We start from the raw sequence: 21,843 nt of genomic DNA on the forward strand, positions 1-21,843 counted from the left end.
TCCAGAGTGGCTGCACCAGCTTGCATTCCCACCAACAGTGTAGGAGGGTTCCCCTTTCTCCGCATCCCCGCCAACATCTGTCGTTTCCTGACTTGTAAATTCTAGCCATTCTGATTGGTGTGAGGTGGTATCTCATTGAGGTTTTGATTTGGATTTCCCTGATGCTGAGCGATATTGAGCACTTTTTCATGTGTCTGTTTAGAAGCTCTCTTCTGATTGTTTCAGTCTGCACCATAACCCAGGAAGCAAGGCCATCAGCTGAGAGGGAGGCTGGGGAGGAGGGGGGCGGAGTGAGGAGAGGAGCGATGGGAAACAATCATCTAGGGGGGTGACGGCGAAGGGACTGTGCGGAAAACCCCATTCGGCACGTATCCCTTCTCCCCTGCGGCCACCACCACTGTTGTGCTGTGTGCTCCCTGGTTCCCTGCTCAGCCCTCGCCCCCACACGGCCCCTTCTCCCCAGAGTGGCAGACTCATCCATAACACGGGTGTGTGATCGTGGCACTCCTCTGTCCAAAACCCTCCAGTAGCCTCTCATCCAAATCGGTACAAAGGGCCAGAGTTTTTCAAATGACCTTCCAGACCCCATGAGGTCTGGCTTCCCGTTCCCTCCCTGTCTGCACCCACCTGCTACCACCTCCCCTTTGCTGACTCTACTCCAGCCACACGCGCGCCTCCCTGCTCTTGGAACCCACCAAGAATGCTCCTGCACCAGCGCCTTTTCCCTTTGTTGTTCCTTCTACTTAGAATGCTCTTCCCATAGATACCTTCATGGCTCCCTACCTCCCTTCCTACAGGTCTCTGCTCAAACGTTCTTTCTTAACAAGGCCTTCTCTGACCTCCCTCAGTAAAATAGCAGCCCCTGCCTGATCCTTGCGCGACCTAGCACCTTTCCACTGCTTTATTTTTTCACCTAGCACCTAGCACTACTATACATTGACTTCTTTATTGCCTGTCTCCCTCATTTAAATGTAAGATCCTTGAGAGCAGAGCCTCTGTTTTCTTCGCTGTTTTCTGGAACAGCATGTGGAAGACCATCTGACATAGAAACCACTGAATGAATATTTGCTGACTGAATGGAAGGAAGGAAGGAAGGCAAGAAAGAAAGAAGGAGAAATGATGGGTGGATATATGGCCAATGGGTCACTGAGATATGACTATAAAGCAAACATTCATTTCCACATGGGCAGTCAAACTCCTTCCCAAGGAAGGATTTCTGCCCAACTCCAGGCACAAAGGAAAGACAGAAATGTATCTTTCCACCTATTGAACAACCATTGTGGTCGGGGGCCAGCCTATATCTAGTGGGGTCTGGGGATTTGTTCTGCATCTCCCCGCTCCCCCAAGTGAAGGCAGAATGCCCCCAGTCTCTAATTCCAGGTGAGAACGTGATGTGTGCCCACGCTGTCTTCCCTTCCAGGATAATTCCCATCTTTCTTATCCATCGCCCTGCGAACAACATCCCTTATGCAACAGTGGAGGAGGAGCTGATTGGAGAATTTGTGAAGTATTCCATCAGGGATGGGAAGGAGATAAACTTCTTGAGAAGAGAATCGGAGGCTGGTCAGAAGTGTTGTACCTTCCAGCACTGGGTATACCAGAAGACAAGTGGCTGCCTCCTGGTCACGGACATGCAGGGTGAGGAAAGCAGCCTGGCCTGGCTTCCAGGGATGCCACGGGCCTGGAATATTCCTGGGGGTGTGGATGGGAGGAGAGGGAGAGGTCTGCTGGATGCCTTTAAGCATCTTTACCAGCAGAAGGTGTGACTAATGTCTCATCAGGAACAAGGGCTGAGAGAGGAACCTGAAATGACCAGCCAAATGGAGCACTAAAGTACATTGTAATAATTCATACCAATAATGCGTTCCTATTACTACAGGTAACCGAAAATTGGCTTGATTGTTCTATCCTCCACAGGGGCAATTCCGAAGTATGGAGGAAAATCTGGCTGTACCAAAAGATGAATTAAGATGTAATCATTCATTCTTAATAGGTGAAAGGGTCTTTCACAGTTGCTTTAGATTTTCAAGCTCCACTGGCTAGTTTGCAGCATTATCAATTTATATGCAAATTGACGGGAATCCCTTTGTCATATGAAGTGGGGATATGATAATTAGGGTACCCAGAGAGACAGCCCTGAGACCAGTTGCAGTTTGGGGTTCCCCAAGACCACCTTCTGGTTCATTGATTTGCTGGAAGAACTCACAGAACTCAGAAAATCCTTTACACTCATGGTTATGGTTCCTTACAGTGAAAGGATACAGACTCAAGTTAGCAAAAGGAAGAGGCTCGTGGGGCAGAGTCAGGGGGAAGCCAGGTGGAACTGGCAGGTGTCCTGTCACAGTGGAGTCATGTAGACAGCACTTACTTCTCCCAGCAACGATGTATGGCAGTGCACAGGAAGAGCATGGGAAGCTCGCCCAAACCTCGGTGTTCAGAGTTTTTACTGGGGGGAGGGGGGCGCGTCACATAGGCATCACTAGTCACAAGGTGGACTTTGGTCTCTAGCCTCTCCAGAGGTCACACCCATGGCCCCAGGTAGACCAAGACACTCTTATCAGGCAGGTCATTCCGGGGCTTAGGGGTTACCTCTCAGGAGCTGGGCGAGGATTGAACCTTTACTTGGGCAAGGTTAATCCTTCCCTGCACACAAATGTTCAGGTACAAATATTGGGGAAGGGATCCCAGGAAACGCTGGTAGGAGAGAGAAGTGGGACAGGCAGTGGGAAGGCGGCCAGCAGGGGAACCTTATAACAAAGCCAGTTTCCGCGGCGGGTCACTGAAGCTCCTGCCTGCTGGGGAGACTCTGGGAGCCTGTGCAGAGCACGCTCCTCAGAATTATCTCATGCAAGGAGTGAGGGAGCAGGGGTATTTATACACCAACTGTCTTCAGCTACCGGTGGAAGGCTACTCCTGGTGGGGGTGTTAATGCTCCTGCACTGGCCCCCTGCACATGGACAAGCCAAGCTGAGCAAAGCAGGCTCCCGTGATCAGAGAAAGTTCTCAGGCAAAGAAATGCTGGTGGCACGTGGAGGGGGGCCAGCGTGCACAGAAGCGGTTAGGGTGAGGGCAGTGGGTGGGGCGCCAACAGTTTCTACCATAAGGGTTTTCCTTTTCGTCTTCCTTTCCAAATAATAATACTGCAAAGAAAAATCTGAACTATAATCGGGTGCCTGCTCTATGTCAGACCTTGTCACAGACGAGGATCTCCAGCTCTTTCTACAGCCTGGTGGTGAAGAGCAAGAGTGCCTCTGGGTTCTGTTCCCACCGCTTCCTAGCTGTGAGCCTTGGGCAAATTACTTCCCTCTCTGCGCCTCAGTACTTTACATGTGGGGTTGTTGTGAGGCTTAAACAGAATGGGAAGACATGTAGCACAGCATTGCCACATAGTAAGTGTTCCCCGGTTTTTTAAACTTTTTATTTTGAGATAACCATAGACACAAGAAGTTGCAAAAATGTTCAGAGAGGTCCCCCTTTTTGTATGTACTCATTTTTTCCTATAATTTTTGTCTGATCTTCATAAGACAAAAGGAAGACATAAGACATAAGTCTGCAAAGAAGACATTAGGATCCCATTTTACAGATGAGAAAACAGAGGCTCAGAGACAGTGCTTTGTCTGCTGTCACTCAGCTAATAAGCAGAGGGGTCCAAGACTCTACCCTGTGGTTTCTGACTCCAAAAGCCAAGCTCTTTCCACTAAACTGCAAATTTACCAATTTGCAAGAGATTGCCAAGTGTCTCCCGATGTTAAAGCTTCTAGTGAGGACCTTCTTGTAGGCCAGCTGGGAAGTGCACCGTGTTACAGTCTTGCAGATGGGGCCAATCTGCATATTGAAGGCTGCCATACCCGCTCACTTTCTGAAGAGACTCCACTGTCTCACACACACACACACACACACACACACACACACACACACACACACATCCCTATCTATTCTAGTTAGACTCCGGCTGTGTAATTCTGGATTCCCCCCTCCATCTTTTCTCCTTCAGAGTTAATTTTGCAATAAATGTAGTTCTTCTACTGAAAAGCAACACCCTGGAACTCCGTGCACAGCTAGTTTTGCTTCCAGGCACTTGTAAACAAGCGTAGTGGAATGTTACATCTCTCGGTAAATGATGTGTGCGGTTTAATGTGTTGGCACGGTGTATCATAACGGGGTTTATTTACTCTCTGCTGCTGGGGAAAATCTCTTTATTGTCATCATCGTTGTGTACAAGATAGCGCATCCATTCTCTAGAGAACCTGTACATTTTCTAATTTAACTGAGACACTGGAATGAGGATTAAAAAAACCCCAAACAAACCCAACTCCACTATGACCTTCTCAGACTCTTAAAAGCAATCCCCTCCCTCATTGCATTAGGTTGTTGACAGGATTGTGGTGGGTTCTGCAAGCTTGGGGGTGAAATCCCCGCATGTGATTTGGCCCTGAGGTCTGCCCACCGCTGAGATCACTAGGGATCCTAAGAAGTGGTCACCCCAAGGACCCAAGAACTCAAGTTCTGGAGAACAAATTCCTGATGCTGCCTACTTCCTTCCTTCCACCAGAAACGACCCGTAGATGACTGTTATCCCCCACTCCACTTCATTGCTCCACACTAGAATTCAAATTATTATCCTATGGAGACTTTGGTTGAATCCCCAGCAAATTACTAAACCGAGACACGTTTCCTTTTCAAAATTATATTATATTTTTCTCAACTGTAAGTGATAGCTGGTAATTGTGAGAGGCAGGAAAAGCAATTTCCAAGTTCAAGGACCTTTTGCCAAATGACCTTTTAAAATTGGACTGAAATGCAGTTCAGAGCTGTGATTTTTAAATACAGCATTCCACAAAAACAAGATGTCCAAAGAGGGCTTTTACAATTTGGTGTCTTTTTTTTTTTTTTTTTTTTAAAGCACAGCCCCTGTAATAAAGGTTATGTGAAGCATTTCTGCATATGTTCTCGTTGTTAGCAGCTTTGCAAGAATGAGATGAATTATTCGCCCTCTGCGAAAGCGGCTTTTAAAATGCTCACTGGCTCACCCAAAGTGCCGGGTCGGATTTAGCTCACAGGTGCACTGCAGAAAAGGAACACCATTGCTTCTGTCTGACTAACCAGCCTGAATAGCAGCGTGGCCTGTATTTTTGCCGTGCTCCGGGCAGATGCTGCTGAATCAGGGCATTAACCCATTCGGGTTCCTCTCCCGGGCCTCCGAAAGCAGCGCTCATAAGAGCCGAGACCCACGGAGCTGGGCTGCCATCAAGTCTGACCTTGGGGTTGGCTTGGGAGAGGATGCTGCTTCCTTCGTCCACAGCCCAGGCCGGTTTCTGTGCTGCCAGGCCCCTCTGCGAGCGGGTCATCTGCTGGCCATGGGGAATACAGCAACCACAGGCCTGGGTAGGACAAGAGGTAGGGGCAAGAGAGGGGGAGGCAAGCCAGACAGACTGGTGGGGTAGCACCGTGGACCCCATGCTCTGCCACAGAAGGCCTATCACTAGATTGCAGGCATGTGCTTGAGGCGGAGGTCCACTGAGTCGGAGCCCATGCCCGTGGCCACCACCCTAGAGAGACAGGAGCTGAATGCTCCCGGGTCTGGCAAGGAGAGTCTGGAAAGGCCAGAGGCCATCCACACTCCGGGCGTCAGAAAGGTTTGTCTTCCTCCAGATCTGGAAGAGGTTAGCGATGCAGAGTGAGACGGGGACAGGGTGAGAGCATGGCTCTTCTGCCGCTCCAGGCGATGGCTACTCCGGCCTTCCCTGCCCTGCAAGACAGAAGGATTTTCCGTTTTCTTTGAGTCTCTGGTTCCTCAGCCACTCTCTCAACTGCTCTTGCTGGAGAGGCAGAGGCAAAAAACCTCCTGTGCGCTTGCGCTTCTATCCGGGGTACCGTGGCTCTTGCTGAACCAGAGTGGGAAGCTCAGGGAGCTGTGTGGCTTGTTTTGGTGTTGGTAACCAGCTCCCCCCACCCCCATGGTTTAATGGGTAGAGGTTAGGATAAGTTAAAGGGTTGGACCATGGGTCACAGCGGTCAGCATCTCCAGGCCAGTAGTTCCAAGTCTCCATGTAACTCAGGAGTGTTTCCCTGGGCCTAAAGCCAACCCAGAAAATCTTCCCTCCTTAACTGGGAAACCATCTTTACGGGGATGGGAAATCGCATGTCTGGAGTTTGGCTTGGAACTGAACCAATGCCATCTTGGACTCTCTCACTGCTGACCTCACCACCACCCCCAGCCCACGCCCATGCCCACGTCACCCGCCACTGCAGTGACCCGGTGGAGCAGACCGAAGGCCCGTCTGAGCGTTTCCAGGGAGAGAGCTTGCGGGCCAGGCAGCCGGGCTCAGAGCTGTGCATGGAGCTACGGCAGCGGGGGCTGGGCCAGGCACACAGAGGACATCGTTGCCCGAGCTACAAAGGGCTGCGGGTGGCTGGGGGTGGCAGGCCCCACCACTGGTTCCCACGAGACACAATTCCCCTAAAGTGCTGTTGGAGGCCTGCCGTCCCCCGTTATCATCCCACAAAGCTGGAAGTATGTCTGCAAGGCCGTCAGTGCTGATGGAAACGAGGAGGAAGGCGGGTGGGCTATCAGTACCCCTTCCCCCGGAATGGATGGCCAGTCCTTTCCCAGGAGCCCCGGGTAACACAAATCCCACCCCTCTCTCTCCCTATAGGTGTAGGAATGAAGTTAACTGACGTTGGCATAGCGACACTGGCTAAAGGGTGAGTAGAAAAAGCCCCAGCACATCTCATTCGATTCTGAGCCTCCAAACACCTGCCGGGCACACACTGTGAAACCGATGTGGGCAAGTCGATTTCTTGTCCTAACTGCAGATGACAAATGTTCCTGGGACGAATTCAATTCGCTTCTCTCACTTACCAGGAGAGCCATGGGGGGTCAACGCCAGCATGATTGGAATTTCTTTTCATCATGAACATTCCATTTTTCTGCCTTTGATATCTTCACTATTAGAACCTTCTTAATTTTTCTGCATTTGAGTGCAGTGAATTCAATTTGCATATTTTTAACGATCCCCCCCCTTTTCCCAAAAAGTCCTTCAGGCGGCTCCCACACTTCCCTGGAGGTGGTTTCAGGAGCAAGTGGCTAGGGAACAGCTGTGATGCATTACTTTGGTGGTTGTGTGGCTTTGTTTTCCCAGTTCAGTGTAGGGTTCTTGCTTGGTTCCGTGTGGGCTCTGCCCGGACGGCACTGTAACATCTTACTGGCTTATCTCTTGAACATCTGTGCCTTCTCTCTGCTTTGCTGGACCACCGTTGAGGAGAAGGCAGGCAATTTGTGGCTCCTGGTGAAAATACAGTTCTGGGTTGGAGCTGCCCCTTGCTTTTGCCCACTCCCGCTGTTCCCATGGCCTAAGACTGTCTATTACGAGGACGAAATAGAGGGATGGATGACTTTTCGAAGGGATGGATGGCTTATGTGTTATTATTGTCCAGGTATGGCGAGGCCAATCCTTTTCTGGATGGAAAAGGAGGACAAAAGCCACTGACAAGCGTTTGTTGCACACAATCCCTAAGAGGGCCAGGCTGCGGGGTGCACACAGGGAAGCACGAGGGTCAGTCTGGAGGCAGAACATGAGCAACATGTTTGATTTGGTTTTCAAGGGAAGGAATGGGTGAGGCAGGGAAAGCAAGCTTGGGATTGGCTAGTGTGAAAAATGTCAGCAGGCTCTGGGGTTGGGGGGCTGTCCTCCTTGTCTGGCCCTGGTGCCATGAAGGCAGGTGTGAGAACCGGCTTTAGATGGGCTAGTTTGCATACGAAAGGTGTTCTAGAAGGCCAGTCATCCACTATCTCTAGGAATTGGCTACCTGGGAAGGGCAGTCTCTCCAGGGTGAGCAAGACCCCAGATGTCACAACATCAGAAATAGAGAAAACAGAACGGCCTGATTAATAGAGCTTACTCCCCCATGGCTGCTAACGACTTATCCGAGAGAACTTTCTGGTTATTTCCGTCCACCAGCATCAGCAGTCCCTCAACAAGTAAACCCATCTCCAACCTTAGTGAAGGGCAGAGAAAAGCAGAGGAATGGGGCAAAAAAAAAGGGGGAAAGGGACTTTTTAACCTCCAGATCATTGACTCTGATTCACAGAGTTCTCACTGACAACACAGAGCTTGTGGTCTGGGTTTAGAACTAGGATGCAGTTTGGGTGTTTTCCTTCTAAAAAGCGGCTCAGGATAATACAGTTTTGTGTGGGGATTCCCTCCGTACGGCGTCCCCAGTGCCGATCAGAGCCCTAAACATCAGATGAATCTGGAAATGTCGTTGTGGCCTTGGGTATGTGAGGAGAGCATGACAGGCGGGGTACGACGTATAGTGGGGAGAACTGGGGTTTCAGAGAGAGTCTTGGGTTCAAATCTTGGCTTGTGCCATTTACTTGTGACTCTCCCAGTGGCAGCCTTGCTTCTTCTTGTGTTACAGGCGTTTGTCCGGCCCGTGGGATGGGTGACCGCGCATCCTGGTGTGCGCGGGATGGTGCCATTTCATGTCTGCTGTCCTCATACCCATCGAGTTAGTCATTTGTCCTGGACAGTTTCCCCCACTTAGAGAAGAAAATAATGGTGCTGCTATTTATGAAGAGATTTCTCTGGACCTCAAAAGCTTTGCCCAAGTAAAGCAGATTCTGTGTTCCCTGTGGGCTATTGCAAATTCAGCATCATGCACACCTGGTTTGAATGCTGGGTTCTCGTCTTACCAGCTATGTGATCAGGTGACTTTAAAAAATTTTTTTTTGAAGATTTTATTTATTTGATAGAGAGAGAGTGAGAGTGAGCGTGCGAGTGGGGGGTGAGAGGGGCAGAATTGGAGGGAGACGAACAAGCAGATTCCTCACTAACATAGAGTCTTGATCCCACAATGCGAGATCATGACCCGAGCAGAAACCAAGAGTTGGAAATCTAACAGACCGGGCCACCCAGGCATCCTGGGTCACGTGACTTTAAGTTCTGGAAGCCACTGATCTACCGAATGGGGACACAGAGGGCTGTCTTGAGGATCCCTCCCCCACCCCCGTTAATCTGCATCCAGGCCCGGAAGCTCAGTATGTGCGTGATCAACACTGGTTTCCTTCCTCCCTCTTCCCTCAGCCTGATGCCAGGGTATACAAATTTCATAGCATTCTTTAGAACAGCTTTCTACCAAAACAAAGCAGAAACCTGCCCAAGAAGTTTCAAAAGCTAAGACAAGCTTAAGAGCATGATTATTTAAGACATCTTTTAAAAGCATCTTAGCAGTTTCCGGGAACTCATTGTACATTTTGGTCCTCTTTTTAAAAAGAAATGCAATCCCTTGGTTTTGTTCTCAGCTTTAATGTGACTTATCTGGCTTGGGACAACTGCCCAAGACCCATTAGAAGAGCTGATGGCTGGAGCCCAGTGCAAAATGTTGTCTCTAAAATGTTACTTATGGCCTTCTCTCCTAAGGAGTGGTCAGGAGGAGATGGGACAGAAGGGAGTTCTGAAGCATCTGAGAGCTTTAGAAGGGATACTAGATCATCTTGTCCATTGTTTTTTAAAAACTGTTCTTTCAAATTTTCCTAAGTCACAATTTTTTTCCCCCAAAGAAACATTTCTTAGAAGCCCAGTTTAAAAAACTGATAAAAGGGGGACCCCCAATTGGAGTGTAAGGAGTGGTTGGGAGATCTCTTCGGAGGCCCCTGGGAACCCCTCTGCTCTGGATTGAGAACCAACAACCATGTCCAACCTTCTTACTTTCCCAAGCAGGAGGTGCAGGGAAAGGGGCGGGCTGCTTACAATCACGGCACGTTTGGAGCTGAAATTCAACTGAAGAGACTCTCCAGGGAAAGCTAGAGCTGCAACATGGAGCTCAAAGGGAAGAACCCTTAGAAAGGCTTCTGATTCGAAGGCAGCTCCAAGACAGGCTGAGGAGAGTCCGGGTGGGAAGGACTGCAAGCTGGGGAAGAGGATGGGGAGCGCTGCAGATGCCCCAGGGCCTCTGCAGAGCAGGAGAGAGGATGGACAGCTAAGTGTCCATAATGCACTTTCTCTTTATTCTTAGCAAGCACCCCAGAGGGCTTAACTCATCCCGACTGGAAAGGGAGGAGCCTGGGGAATGGGCACGATCCTAAGAAGCAGTGTTCCGTGTAGGCAGCATTACACACGGTCTTTTAACCACATTAGAAAGAACACAAGGCATGGATGGGAGAAGCATGGAGGAGGCCAGTCTGACTTACTTTACTGATAATTAATAACAACAATAATAATAAACAGGGGCGCCTGGCGGGCTCAATCTGAAGAGCATGTGACTCTTATCTTGGGGTCGTGAGTTCGGGCCCCACGTTGGGTGTAGAGATTACTGAAAAAAATAAACTTAAAAAAATTTTTTTTAATAATAAACAATACACTGTATTGTTTAAAGCAGCAAGAAAAAGATCTCCCAAATTTAGGACCCACCCTTCTCTGGCCAGCAGTGGTCAGAATCTTTGGCAGGAAGAGAAGCCATTGTGTCATTTAAAGAAAATATTCCCTTATGTCTCAATCTGCACCGTATGTTTGGCTGCTGGCCTCCCAGTAAGTGCGACCTGTCTTGTCCTCTTGTTGATTGAAGGCAGAGGGTATGCGACTATTTTGAAGGCAGTTATTTACAATCTTGTAAAATAAAATAGGAACTGTCATGACTTATTTGTTTTGATGCCACTTTACCTGGTAGAATGATCCTTAAGACAGAAGTATGTCCTATTTCTCCTGGGAGCCAGCGATAGGAAGATGTCTGGAAACGCATCACCTGTCCCTCAGTACCCATGATCTTCCAGCAGTGGTGAGTGCGAAAACTTCAGCTTACAAAGTGTGGCCAATAGCACTGTTACAACATCTAATAACCCATTTTCTCGGCAGACCCAAGACACTGACCGGACAGTTGAATATTTTTCCCATTTGGAATTGCTTGAAAGCTCTTTGAAGGGGAAAAGGGAAAACGCCTAGTTCTATAACTGGAGATTTAGAAAGTTAACTTCACCAAATCAAAGCCCGTGTAAACCATGTGTAGGGGAGCCGACCGGCAGGTGTCCCAGTAGGTCCTGCAAACCCGCGCCCCTCCCAGCCAGCCATTGAATTTCTGGGGAGATGGCGTGATGTGATTGGCCACCAGAGGGCACCAGAGCCAATACATTTTCCCTTTATAGTCTCCAAAAAAAAAGCTCATTTTATGTTGCGGGGATTAAAGTGAAACAGCGAAGAAGAGTACGCTGAGTAGATTTCTTCCCAGTCAGTAAGCATTGGACGACATAGGTCTGATGTGAAGAGCACCAAAGGACACTCCTCAGGGTGACCAGCGCCAGTATCTCAGATTTCTACACTTGAAAGAAAGAAGCAGCCACGAGATGCATGGCAATGCCCAGTGTCCCTGACATGGAAACCAAATTCAGGAGACAGAATGACAAATGGCTCGTTCCCTGCAGAAGGGCAAACATGAGGTGATGGGGACCCAAATGTCAAGGCAGGAGCCTGGGAAGGACAATTGCCCTGAGAAAGCAGGCTCTGCTGCTGTTGGTGTGTGCAGCTCTCGTCCTACAAGCCCTGAAAAAGAGGAAAGATTAAACCAGACTCCCACATTTAGTCAAGCTAAGCTCCAGAAAAAAAGGCTCTATCCTCACTGCCAAGAGCAGCCCACGGCGGAGCCTCGTGTGCCCACGGGCAGGCACAAGTCTGAGACCCCACCGTACCTGGAGGGAAAGGGCAACACAAGCTGGGGGATGCAAAGAAATAGGATTTGTATTCAAGATACACAGCCCTACGGTAGGCTTGTGTGTGCATGTGCGTGCGCACGGGGTGTGTGTGTGTGTGTGTGTGTGTGCACGCGCCCTGCGTGTGTGCTGACTCCAGGCAGACCATTAATGCATGAATCTGCCAGGAGGGGAGGAAACAAAGGGACCCGGGGACAGAATTTCCTGACATCCTGTAAGTGCTTCTCACAAGCAGGGCTGTGTCCCTGTAGAACCCACACATTCCAGCTGACTTGCCAACGCAGGCTTCAGAGGACAGTCTCTCAGGTCTAAGGGACCTGAGAAAGGCGCCTTACCTAACTCTCCGCTTTCCCCCACGGCCCCATTGTCATCTGTCCTGGAGGGCAGTCTGCATCCTGTTTTAATCTGATCAAGCCATCACACAGTAGAGCACGTTGGCCAGTGGCTGGTTTATTTGGCCAGTCTTGGCCATCAAGGAGGTCTGGAGGCCCATGAAGGGAACATTTACCTTTTTCACAATTTTGGCAAGGCTGGCACCAAGAGCAATGTTCTTGGTGTGTTCAGAGTCTCCTGGATCCAACAGTCAGCAAGGACATACCCTTCCATGGAGTGGGAATAGCATGGCAGTCTCCTGGTCTTTGCCCAAAAGTCTTGCAAAGGACAGCTTGTTGAAGGGAGTAAAGTTGGCGCTGTGGGCTTCTCCCCCTTCCTCGGCACTACCCCCCAGCCTGGCCATCCCCAGGACCAGAGTGACCTGCAGCCAGGCTCCTTGTCATTTGCCATCCAGCTTCAGAGGCAAGTCTGAACAGAAAGAACATCTAGAGAGGTTGAAGGGTTTGAGATGGGCCCCTGCAGGATGGGCCCCTGGAAGACAGGAGGAGGGAAATGGAAGATGAAGAACTGAGGGCCAAGAGGGTCGGAGTTCACAAGAGCCTGAGAGCATAGGGCTAGATGAAGACCAGACTGTCCAGAAAGAAGTTCTCAGTGCCTCCAGGAAGGTCCAAGCAAAGTGCGCTGGAGCCAGGTTATAGGGATGGAAGAGGGAATGTGCCACAAAGATGCCATGGACTCAACAAGTTTGTCAAGAGAAGACATGAAAATGTCTAGAAGGTAGCTAGAAAAAGGAGTGTTGTGTGTGTGTGTGTGTGTGTCCCACAAAGAATGAGGGGCTCACTGTGGAGTGATGTTCCAGAGGAGCAGAAACCCTTCCCTAAAGATTTCAGAGCTTGTCACATAAAGAAGGCGCCTCAGTCAGTGCCGTCCCATCCTGGGCACACTAAAAATGTGGCCTCCACGACCACCCCATGCCCAGATGCTCTCTGATGGTGAAACCTTAATGGGAATGCTGATGCCCTTTTGTCTTAACTGCCCGGCTCTGTGCCCTAAAGGGGCTCCTCCCTCTGCAGCTAAAATCTGGGTTTGGGCGGGAGCTTTGGGAATCACAGCTCTGGGGCTGAGGACAGTGGATGACTCTCAGACTGCCTATTTTAGAGCTGTCTGGTCTCCAGGATCCCCTCCTTGGCCCTCTGTGTCCTGACTTGAGTTTGTGTTTCAGATATTAAGGAGAGGACTATGTGCTGGCGTATCTGTGGGGACCCATGGTCATGAGAACGGGGACCATTGGAGATGCTTGGTTCTCCCTCACCTCCCCAGGGCCTCCCTCCTGCTCTCGCTTCCTCAGGGCTCACAGCACAGAGCCCCTCCTGGCTTAGGGAGGTTCCTTCAGCAGCAAGACAGCAGAAGCCATGCAAGTGTGCAGGGCTTCTAGAATGCCCTTGCCAGCAGAACCAGAGAACCAGACTCGTGGGCTGCTTTTGGCCCTCCTCTCTTTACGATTCCGCTGTTTTCCAGCCTGGGCGTATGTCAGGGAAGAAAGTGCCAGGGCCGGTTTCCATGGAGCCTCCCCAGGCTATTGCTCAAATTGGGGCCTGAGGGAGGAGCCAAGAGGAGGCGGAAGGGCAGAGAGTGGGCAGGCTGGGGCAGAGCGGGCTGTCAGCCAAGCGAAGGAGCTGGGGTGGCTTCTCAGGGACATGGAGCCACTTGAGCAGCTGTGTGACCATGATCTGACTTACCCTGTGGGGGCAGGAGACTGCCCAATATGGCAGGCAGCAAGGACAGCCCCCGGGAGGCTACAGCCATAGTCTGGGTGAGGTGGTGGTGGCCGGACCAGGGTTCCCATGGTGCTTGTGGGGGTGGGGTGCGAAGGTCACCTCTCCAAAGGGAGGAAGATCGTAGACAAGCTCAGAACACAACTTGTGTAGAGAACACAGATGCGGTTACATTACAGCATCCCCACCGCAAAGAGCTCAGCGACTCTTACAGAAGCATTTTCAAAGGGATTGTGTGAAAACAAGATTCCTGTTGTCAAATAATCTTGGGAAACCCTGGGTTGAATAAGTGTAGGTGGTTTCTTTAGTGTGAAACTTCATATGGTGTTTAAAGAGCCAGTGGGTGATTTCAAGGCCCAGGGGTGCAGGGAGAAAGATTATAGAGCATTAATTGCAGTACTTACACCACAGGATGATTTTTATTTCAAAGCATCTTGTGGGGCTCTTGCTCCTTGGAACATATTTCGGGAAATGCCAACCCACAGGAACAATTACATAGCATGGCTCCTGAAGCCTTCCACAAATGTCCTCTGGCCTCATCCCTCCTCAGAACACCTGCTCTTGCTTGGAACGTCCTCTGAATCTTCACCCATGCCATTCCCTCTGCCACATAAACCCCAAGCCATCCTTCCTGTGTGAATCCTGCTCAGGACCCACCGCGCAGTGGGAAAAGCCCCATCTCTCAGGTTCTTATAGCTGTTTATCACATAAAATGTAATTATTTGTTTGTGTATCTGTCTTCCCTACAAGATGGCCAGCTTCTGGAAAAGGGCCACGTACCTTATTAATCCTTTTTAATCTCCCCATCATGTCTGCTGTCTAGCTGGTGCCTAATGAAGGAACAAATGAAGAAATGGAGGGTATTGACGGAACTGTAGGAATTACCAGATGGTTCCAGAGTGGGGGGCTGCCCCGGGTCCCTCCTTTTGTACATGTAGATAGCAATCTGTTCTATCTGTTCATAAATCCAGCCCTGGCTTTCTTGTACACACACCCCCCAAAACTAGAGGTTTATTTCAATTCCTCACCCCTCTCCTCACCCTGACTTCTGGGTCCTTGTAGCCATTCCATATAAATTAAAAGTTTCTTCAGAAAGGATATCAAACTAAAATTTGTTCTAAATAGCCTTTGGCTTGCTTCTAAAAGGATTACCAAAGTGTGGGAATTCTCTATTGCTTTTTCTTGCCCTACGAAGTTTTAACGGATCCCTTAGTAAGTCAGACAAAAACCTTAATTCGTTCAACACAGCCAGATCTGGAAGTTTCTGCCACTTGGCTCCACCCACGTGCCCTCTCCAGGTGTGTTTGGAGGCAATCCATGGCACAGGGAAGCCATGATGAGCTGAGAAGAGAGAGAGAGAGAGAGAGAGAGAAAAGCTGGCCATGCCATCAGCTGGCGATTTTTGTATGAGTCTGATTATCAAGAAGTCAGCCTAGCATGGCTGCCAACGCGTAGTGAGTACTGAATAAATCTGTGCTGAGTCAGGACAGGATTGTGGAAATAGAGAGCTTCCTAGGATGTTGTATGACACAACTTTCACGAACAACCGTATGCCTGTGTTCCAATTTAAATAGAAAAGTGTCTCCAAGATGCAGTAGGGCTGACTTGAAGTCATCACACTTCAGTTCATCTCTTGGCCCCTCCAGGTGGGGTTGCTGACCAGTGGCATCAGCAGCCCCCCAGACCTCCTTAGAAATGCAGGATCCTGGACCCCAATGCAGACCCCGGGCCTCCTTAGAAATGCAGGATCCCGGACCCCAGTGCAGACCCCCGGACCTCCTTAGAAATGCAGGATCCCGGACCCCAATGCAGACCCCCGGACCTCCTTAGAAATGCAGGATCCCGGACCCCAGTGCAGACCCCCGGACCTACTGAGCCCAAACCAGCATTTTAACAAGATCCCTGGGTAATTTGTATGCACCACTCCCATCCGAGGGGAAAGATATTTAAGAAAAGACCCCATTGGGTGATGTTTGGTGGAATGAATGGATGGTTCTACTTGAGGGAGATCGTGAGGGAGGACGGACAGATGAACATAAAGTGATGGGCTAGAAAATTATACTAATTTGAGATTAAGGATAAAAAGATCCAGTTAGTAAAATTCCACAGAGCTAAGCTTTCTAAAAATGGAAATGTGTGAAAAAGTTCTACAAGGTTCTCTTTATTCTGTTGTATTAGATTCCTGGGGCCACCATAACGAACGGCCACAGACTAGTGCTTAAAACAACAGAAATATATTCTCTCGCATTCTGGAAGCCAGAAGTCTAAAGTCCAGGTAGGTGTCAGCAGAGTAGGTTCCTTCTGGAGCTTGTGAGGGAGGATGTGCCCCACGCCTCTCTCCTGGCTTCCCGAGCTGGTTGTCAGTCCTTGGCCTTCCCAGGCTTGCACATGTCCCGCTCCAGTCTCTGCCTCTGTCATCATCCCTGGTGTGCCTGTATGTTTTCTCCCCTTCTTGCATAGACACCAGGGTGTTGGGTTAAGGGCCCATCCTACTCCAGTGTGACCTCATTTTAATTACATCTATAATAACACTGTTTCCAAATAAGGCCATGTTCTGAGGTTCCAGGAAGGATATGCCTCTTGGAGGGGACACTATTCAACCTAGTACATCCGTCTAACAAGAACAAAAGAGGTGAGTGCAGTGGGGATCATGCTGGAGAGATGTCAGGCTACTTGAGATTCATGGTCTCCTCTACTCCTGCTAGTGGCAGATGGCACATGGGGCTTGCAAGGGGTACCAGAGGCAGGAGAACTTGTATTCCCCATTGCTTGGTGGTATAGGAGAGCTTTATGTCCTTTGAAACACTCTGGGTTAATTGATCTAGGAACACGAAGGATGTTGCCCTGTTTTCTCTTAAGGCATCGGCCACGGCTGTGAGTTTGAGAGAATAGGAAGTCATGGCAGGAGCCCAGCATCCCTGACTGAGACCAAAACTAAACTGAGAACAGAGAAAGATTTTTAATTCGGCAGATGCTAGGTAGCCCAAAAGATCTACATGTGAGATAGGTAAGGGATGGAAGTTCATTATTGCATGGCATGCCAAGTGGAAGGTCCAAAATGAGACTCAGAGAGAAAGAGAAGTTCAGAAATGTGCTCTGGAGACCCTCTGGGCTGAGGTGAGGCAGCTCTGAGGATGGGGCTGGTGTCCGTTTTATCCTTGACCTTTACTGAAGATCCTCCCCTGGACGGGTATGTTGGGAATCAGGTAGTGTCCTGGGAGAGATCACAGTCTGTGTAGAGATGTGAGGCATCCCCCGAATTCTGAGAAGTGGATGTAGTTCTCCTAAAGATACAGGGAAGACGTTGGAGATATTTCTTCTCGTGGTGGGGCTAGGGCCAGGGAGGGCCCCACAGAAAGGCACTTGAGCTGGTGGCTGAGAAAGGGGCTCCTAGACCAAGCAAAGCAGCCTTCCCTCTAGGGCTTCACCAGGCCCACGGCCGTCTATGGTAAAAACCAGCCCCAGTCCCTGCTGCCCTACTTTGGCTTTCCAAGAGGAGTCTAAAGAAAGAGTGACATAGAGGAAAAGAAGGGGCCAGATTTCCGGGAACAGGCCTGGGCTCCCCAGGGCTAGTCAGGAGGGCAGACCCTGCTGCAGAGACTGGATATTGTCCGAATGTTTAAAAGCCTCAAGGCAGCCTGAGACAGGTGACCACGACTTGTTTCCAGGCAGGGAGGTTGCCCCTGCCCATGACCTTCCTAGTTTGTGTGAGAAGCGAGGCCTCCCTCCAGCAGAAGGATGGGCTGGGGCTCTCCAGCATGTCTGCCAAGCACAGGCCGAGGCCACCTCGCATCCTGCCCGCATCCTGCCCGGGAGCGCTCAGGCACCAGAGGGACGCAGTGGGCCTGACAGTTCAGCCTTTCTCGCGGTGTCCTACAGAAGATAGAGATGTATAGATGACGTGGTTGGCAGTGGAATTTTCTCTGCCCTGCTGGATTCAACTCCTGTCTCCAGCTGACTTTTCCTTTAATGAGGGAGCTTGGCTTTTAGGAACCGAGTCATTTTTCACAAGCAAATGGACTGTGGGCTCCCAGGGGCAGAGTGTTCCCTTGCAGGGAGGAGGAGGAGGGAGCAGGCTGGATTTGTAACAGATTCATCAAGTTAGAGCTGCTGCCTGATGCTCTGGTCCCAGGGATGAAAGGAACCTTTTACTCCCTTAACAGCTTCAAACCCAGCTCGGATTTCATAGGGAAAAGTGTACAGTCCTGGTCCCCATTCATTCCAGGCTTGTTCACCATTGTGGTTTCTACCAGCCAATGAAAGAGACCGATTTCTTGTTTGTCCTATTAATCAGATGTGCCCAGGGCTCTCTCCCACCCAGCAGGGCTGGTTTCGTGGGCATGCTATCTGTGTGGTCCACTGGGACCTGCGCTCAGAAGGACCCTGGGCTTCATTGAACGCGTGCTCGACTGTTGTTGTCTCAAAAGTCTTCATAATTTTTGAACATGGTGCTCATGGTTTCATTTTGTACGGGGCCCTACAAATTATGCTGACTGTTCCTTAATGCCAGGCTCGCCCCAGCTCCCCCATTTACCTCCCTCACTCTTCAATCTTGGCTTGAACATCCCTTCCACAGGATGAAATGTTATAATATTGATCATTAAATAACTTGGTCAACACTAATTGAATCTGTACAGCATGTCAGGCACTGAGCTAGGTGGTCTGTGTGGATTTTCTCATTTCATCCTCTCAACAACCTGTCAAACAGCTTTCTTGGTGGGTGGGGAGATTGGGGGCCTGGAGACTTGTCCCCTCAAGGAGGACACTAACCTTCTGTGATTGGGATGTGAAAAAAGTCATTTACAGTTTGAGTATTAAATGTCCCAACCCAAAGGAGCAACCCTTGAGACTACTCCGAGGCAGGTCAGTGTGGTCCCTTCTAGAGCCCACTAATGACAAAGGGGGAGGCGGGGTGACACAGGACAGAGCTGAGCTGCATCCTAATCTTGGCTCTTGTACCAACTTGCTTAGTTTTCTTGGCTGGTGCCAGAATCTCTGGGCCTAAATTCCTTTAACTATAAATCAAAAGGTCTAAACGAAATAATTTTTTCCAGCCCCAAAGTTGTAGAATTTTTTATTTAGAACCTCTGGGTGGGATGGGGTAGCTTTCAGACCACCAGGAGGTCTAATTTTTATCAAGATGGTCCAGCACTAGTCACTATGACTAAAAGGAAAAGAGCAATAACATGCTGTTTTATTGGAACCATAAGCATCTAGAAGACTTGTGTAATCCCAGGCCTTGGGTCTGTACTCTGCATGCCAGTGGGTCTTTGCCTTTGCTCAGTCCCACAGGGTTTGTTTCTCCTTTCAATAGTTGTGACAAACATTTAGCCCTTCTTGTCTAGAGTGGGAATCAGTATATTTTCCATGTACCCTTAGTCTCCCCTGTTAAAGCTGGTGAAGTGTCCTGTTTTTAAAAAAGTCTGTGTCCTTCTACCCAAACTCACAGGTACAAAGGATTTAAAGGCAACTGCTCCATGACCTTCATCGACCAGTTCGAAGCGCTACACCAGTGTAACAAGTATTGTAAAATGCTGGGGCTGAGATCACTCCAAAACATCAGCCAGAGACAGAAGGAGCCACGTGTCAGTAAAAACAAAACTCGGCCCAACTCCACAACCGTCAAGATGGCGCCCGGGCCCCCCACGGCAGGAAGGAAGACCTCGCGTCCCCTGTGACCTGATGGCCGCCAGCCAGCAGCACCCAGCCTTGTGGGCAGAAATCTGAGGACACTCAAGAGAGAACGTGTGGCCTGCGTCACGCACAGCGGTGTGACCGTCCTATTTCCCTCTGCCCCGGCGCCACCCTGCTTCCAAACCCATCACCTGCTGGCCTCCCTGAAACGACTTCGGGGCAGGATTTGTGACCAGACGTGGGGAGAGACGGAATCAGCTGTCACTCCCAGAGGACAGTCCATCTTTGTGCCCACCGTTAGCGTGTTTACCGACTTCACGTTCTTTGTCTACTTGTGTGTTTGCACGTGGTTGTGTTGTCAAGGACTTGGTGCTGAGCAGGGTCTGTCCACAGCCCAAACCCTCCCGGCGCCCCCTTCCTAACCGGGGGATTTCTAGACGCACCCAGCTGCTGTATACACGGAAAACGTGAATTCCTCCATTGGGTCAAGTCGTCAGGCTAGTGTGGAATGTTCTATTGTTGCCAGAGGTGGTTTCTAACACACAAGGCCATTTCCTTCATTCTTTACACACCCGGCTAGAATTCTGTGCTTAATTAAATTCATATTGAAACAAAGAGTGTGAGATGCATAGATTGGCACAGACACTTGCTCTTTAGAATCTGTGCTGTATTCTGCTTTCCCCCAGGATGAGTACTTTGGTGATCTCCTACTCAGCTTACTGGAGCACGACATCGATGCATCTGTGTTTTCTCCCCATTCCTACGTCCCAGCGAGGGTTCCATCAGGCTCCCCTCTGTAAAGCCAGGGCCGACCCCGCCGTAGGACACGGGAAGATGGTGCAGAGCCTGGCTGGGGCACCCCAGCTCATGGGGACCCCCGTCCCTCCCCACAGCCCACAGTGTCTCCTTCCTGGCCAGTGGGGGGTCCCACAGGAGTATAGGGCAGAATGGTAGCGGCCGTTCACGTCAGGCAAGAAGAAATGACAGAAAGACAGCTCGGGGATGGTTGTATACACTCCAGAATGGGAGAGAATGTCTGCCCGCCCCACTGGTTTGTTGTGGTGGTTGTCGAATTAACAGACTAGTTTTGAGAGTAGTTTGGGGCTTACAGAAAAATGAGTGGAAAGTACAGAGGGTCCCCATATGCTCCCTCACCCCCACTCTGCTGTTTACCCCTTTTACTGTCATCGTGCATCTGTGCGACACGTTTATCACACTCAAGGAGCAAATGTACATTGTGATTCGTTAGAGTCCATAGTTTACATGGGGTTCACTCTTCCTGCTGTGCCTTCCCTGGGTTCAACACACATGTAATGACATGAATCCACCATGACAGTACCATACAGGGTGGTTTCTCTGCCCTACCGATCCCCTGTGCCCCCCAATTCATCTTTCCTCCCCCCACCAACTCCTTGTAGTCACTGGTCTTTGACTGTCTCTGCAGTATTGCATTTTCCAGAATATCATATACAGTAGTTGGAATTCCACAGCATGCAGCCTTCTTGAATGGTTTTTGAAGATGATTTTAACTACTCCCTGACCATATCATTAGGTCACCTCTGAGCAGTGTGAGCAACGCTTCTCAAGTTGACAGTGCACACGGGTCACCCAGGATCTTGTGAAAATGCAGGTTCTCATTCGGCACATGTGGGGTGGGGCCTGAGATTCTGCATTTCTAGCACACTCCCAGGGGCTCTCCATGCTGGCCGGGGACCACACGTAGAGGGGGTGTCTACACCACAGGGCCCCGGAGGAGCACCATCTACTTCTCTGTGCGGATGTGTGAAACCACAGGAGGCGATTGCTCGAGGCCGTGGGAGCACCCGGATGGGTCCGAGCGGCCTCCCTTGAGGGGCAGCCGGCCTCCACAGAAGATGCCTGGCTTCTGCTCTAAAATACAGTTCTCCTTGGGCACCAGCTTTGGGTTAAAAAAAAGAACATACATGGGATTTTTGTTTTGAAAAGGGATTTGGAGAAATCCCTTCAGCCAGTCACATCTCATCTTTTCAGAAAATCTGCCATCTCCAGCCGTCCTCCTGAAGTGATTCCCTGGCCACAGATCATAAAATGCTCATTTTTCTATGAGCAGCCTACAGTCTTCTTTCCCCATAGAGATCCTACAGATGTATTTAGCCGTGGAGTTCTAGAAAGTTTCACAATAGCAAGGGGATCGTGGATGCTTAGATTTTTTTTTTTTTTCAAAGTGCCCTTATTGTTTATTGTCATCTGATTTCATCTGTCTGAAAACATTGGGAAGACCAGGGACAGAAGGGGTGCCCACGGTGGGTGGGGCTGCGTGGCCATCTGTCCACCACCCAAACACGGACCCGTTCTGAGATGATAGATTGTTTTCCTTGCACGAATAAGGTGTGTGCACTGGGCTCCCTTACACCAAAGATA

At 49.9% G+C, this 21,843-nt stretch overlaps 1 protein-coding gene across 1 annotated transcript; it reads left to right on the plus strand.

The window, feature by feature from the left end:
- The first annotated feature begins 73 nt into the window (after positions 1-73).
- Positions 74-20,058, plus strand: LOC102747280 (alpha-protein kinase 2). Its single transcript, XM_081801121.1, has 3 exons — positions 74-1,638; positions 6,657-6,705; positions 19,259-20,058. The coding sequence occupies exons 1-3, from the start codon at positions 1,392-1,394 to the stop codon at positions 19,485-19,487; spliced, it is 525 nt and encodes a 174-aa protein (XP_081657247.1). The 5' UTR covers positions 74-1,391; the 3' UTR covers positions 19,488-20,058.
- Positions 20,059-21,843: the final 1,785 nt, after the last annotated feature.

The sequence above is a fragment of the Leptonychotes weddellii genome, chromosome 13 (genome assembly GCF_054177405.1).
Source record: "Leptonychotes weddellii isolate Sample4059 chromosome 13, ASM5417740v2, whole genome shotgun sequence".
NCBI classification, from domain to species: Eukaryota; Metazoa; Chordata; class Mammalia; order Carnivora; family Phocidae; genus Leptonychotes; species Leptonychotes weddellii.

Bases quoted from the DNA above. Each gene is read 5' to 3' on its own strand.
- LOC102747280 (XM_081801121.1), top strand. From the start codon at position 1,392: ATGTGTGCCCACGCTGTCTTCCCTTCCAGGATAATTCCCATCTTTCTT. The intron at 1,639-6,656 runs GTGAGGAAAGCA...CTCTCCCTATAG, and splicing joins CCTGGTCACGGACATGCAGG to GTGTAGGAATGAAGTTAACT. The intron at 6,706-19,258 runs GTGAGTAGAAAA...CCAAACTCACAG, and splicing joins ATAGCGACACTGGCTAAAGG to GTACAAAGGATTTAAAGGCA.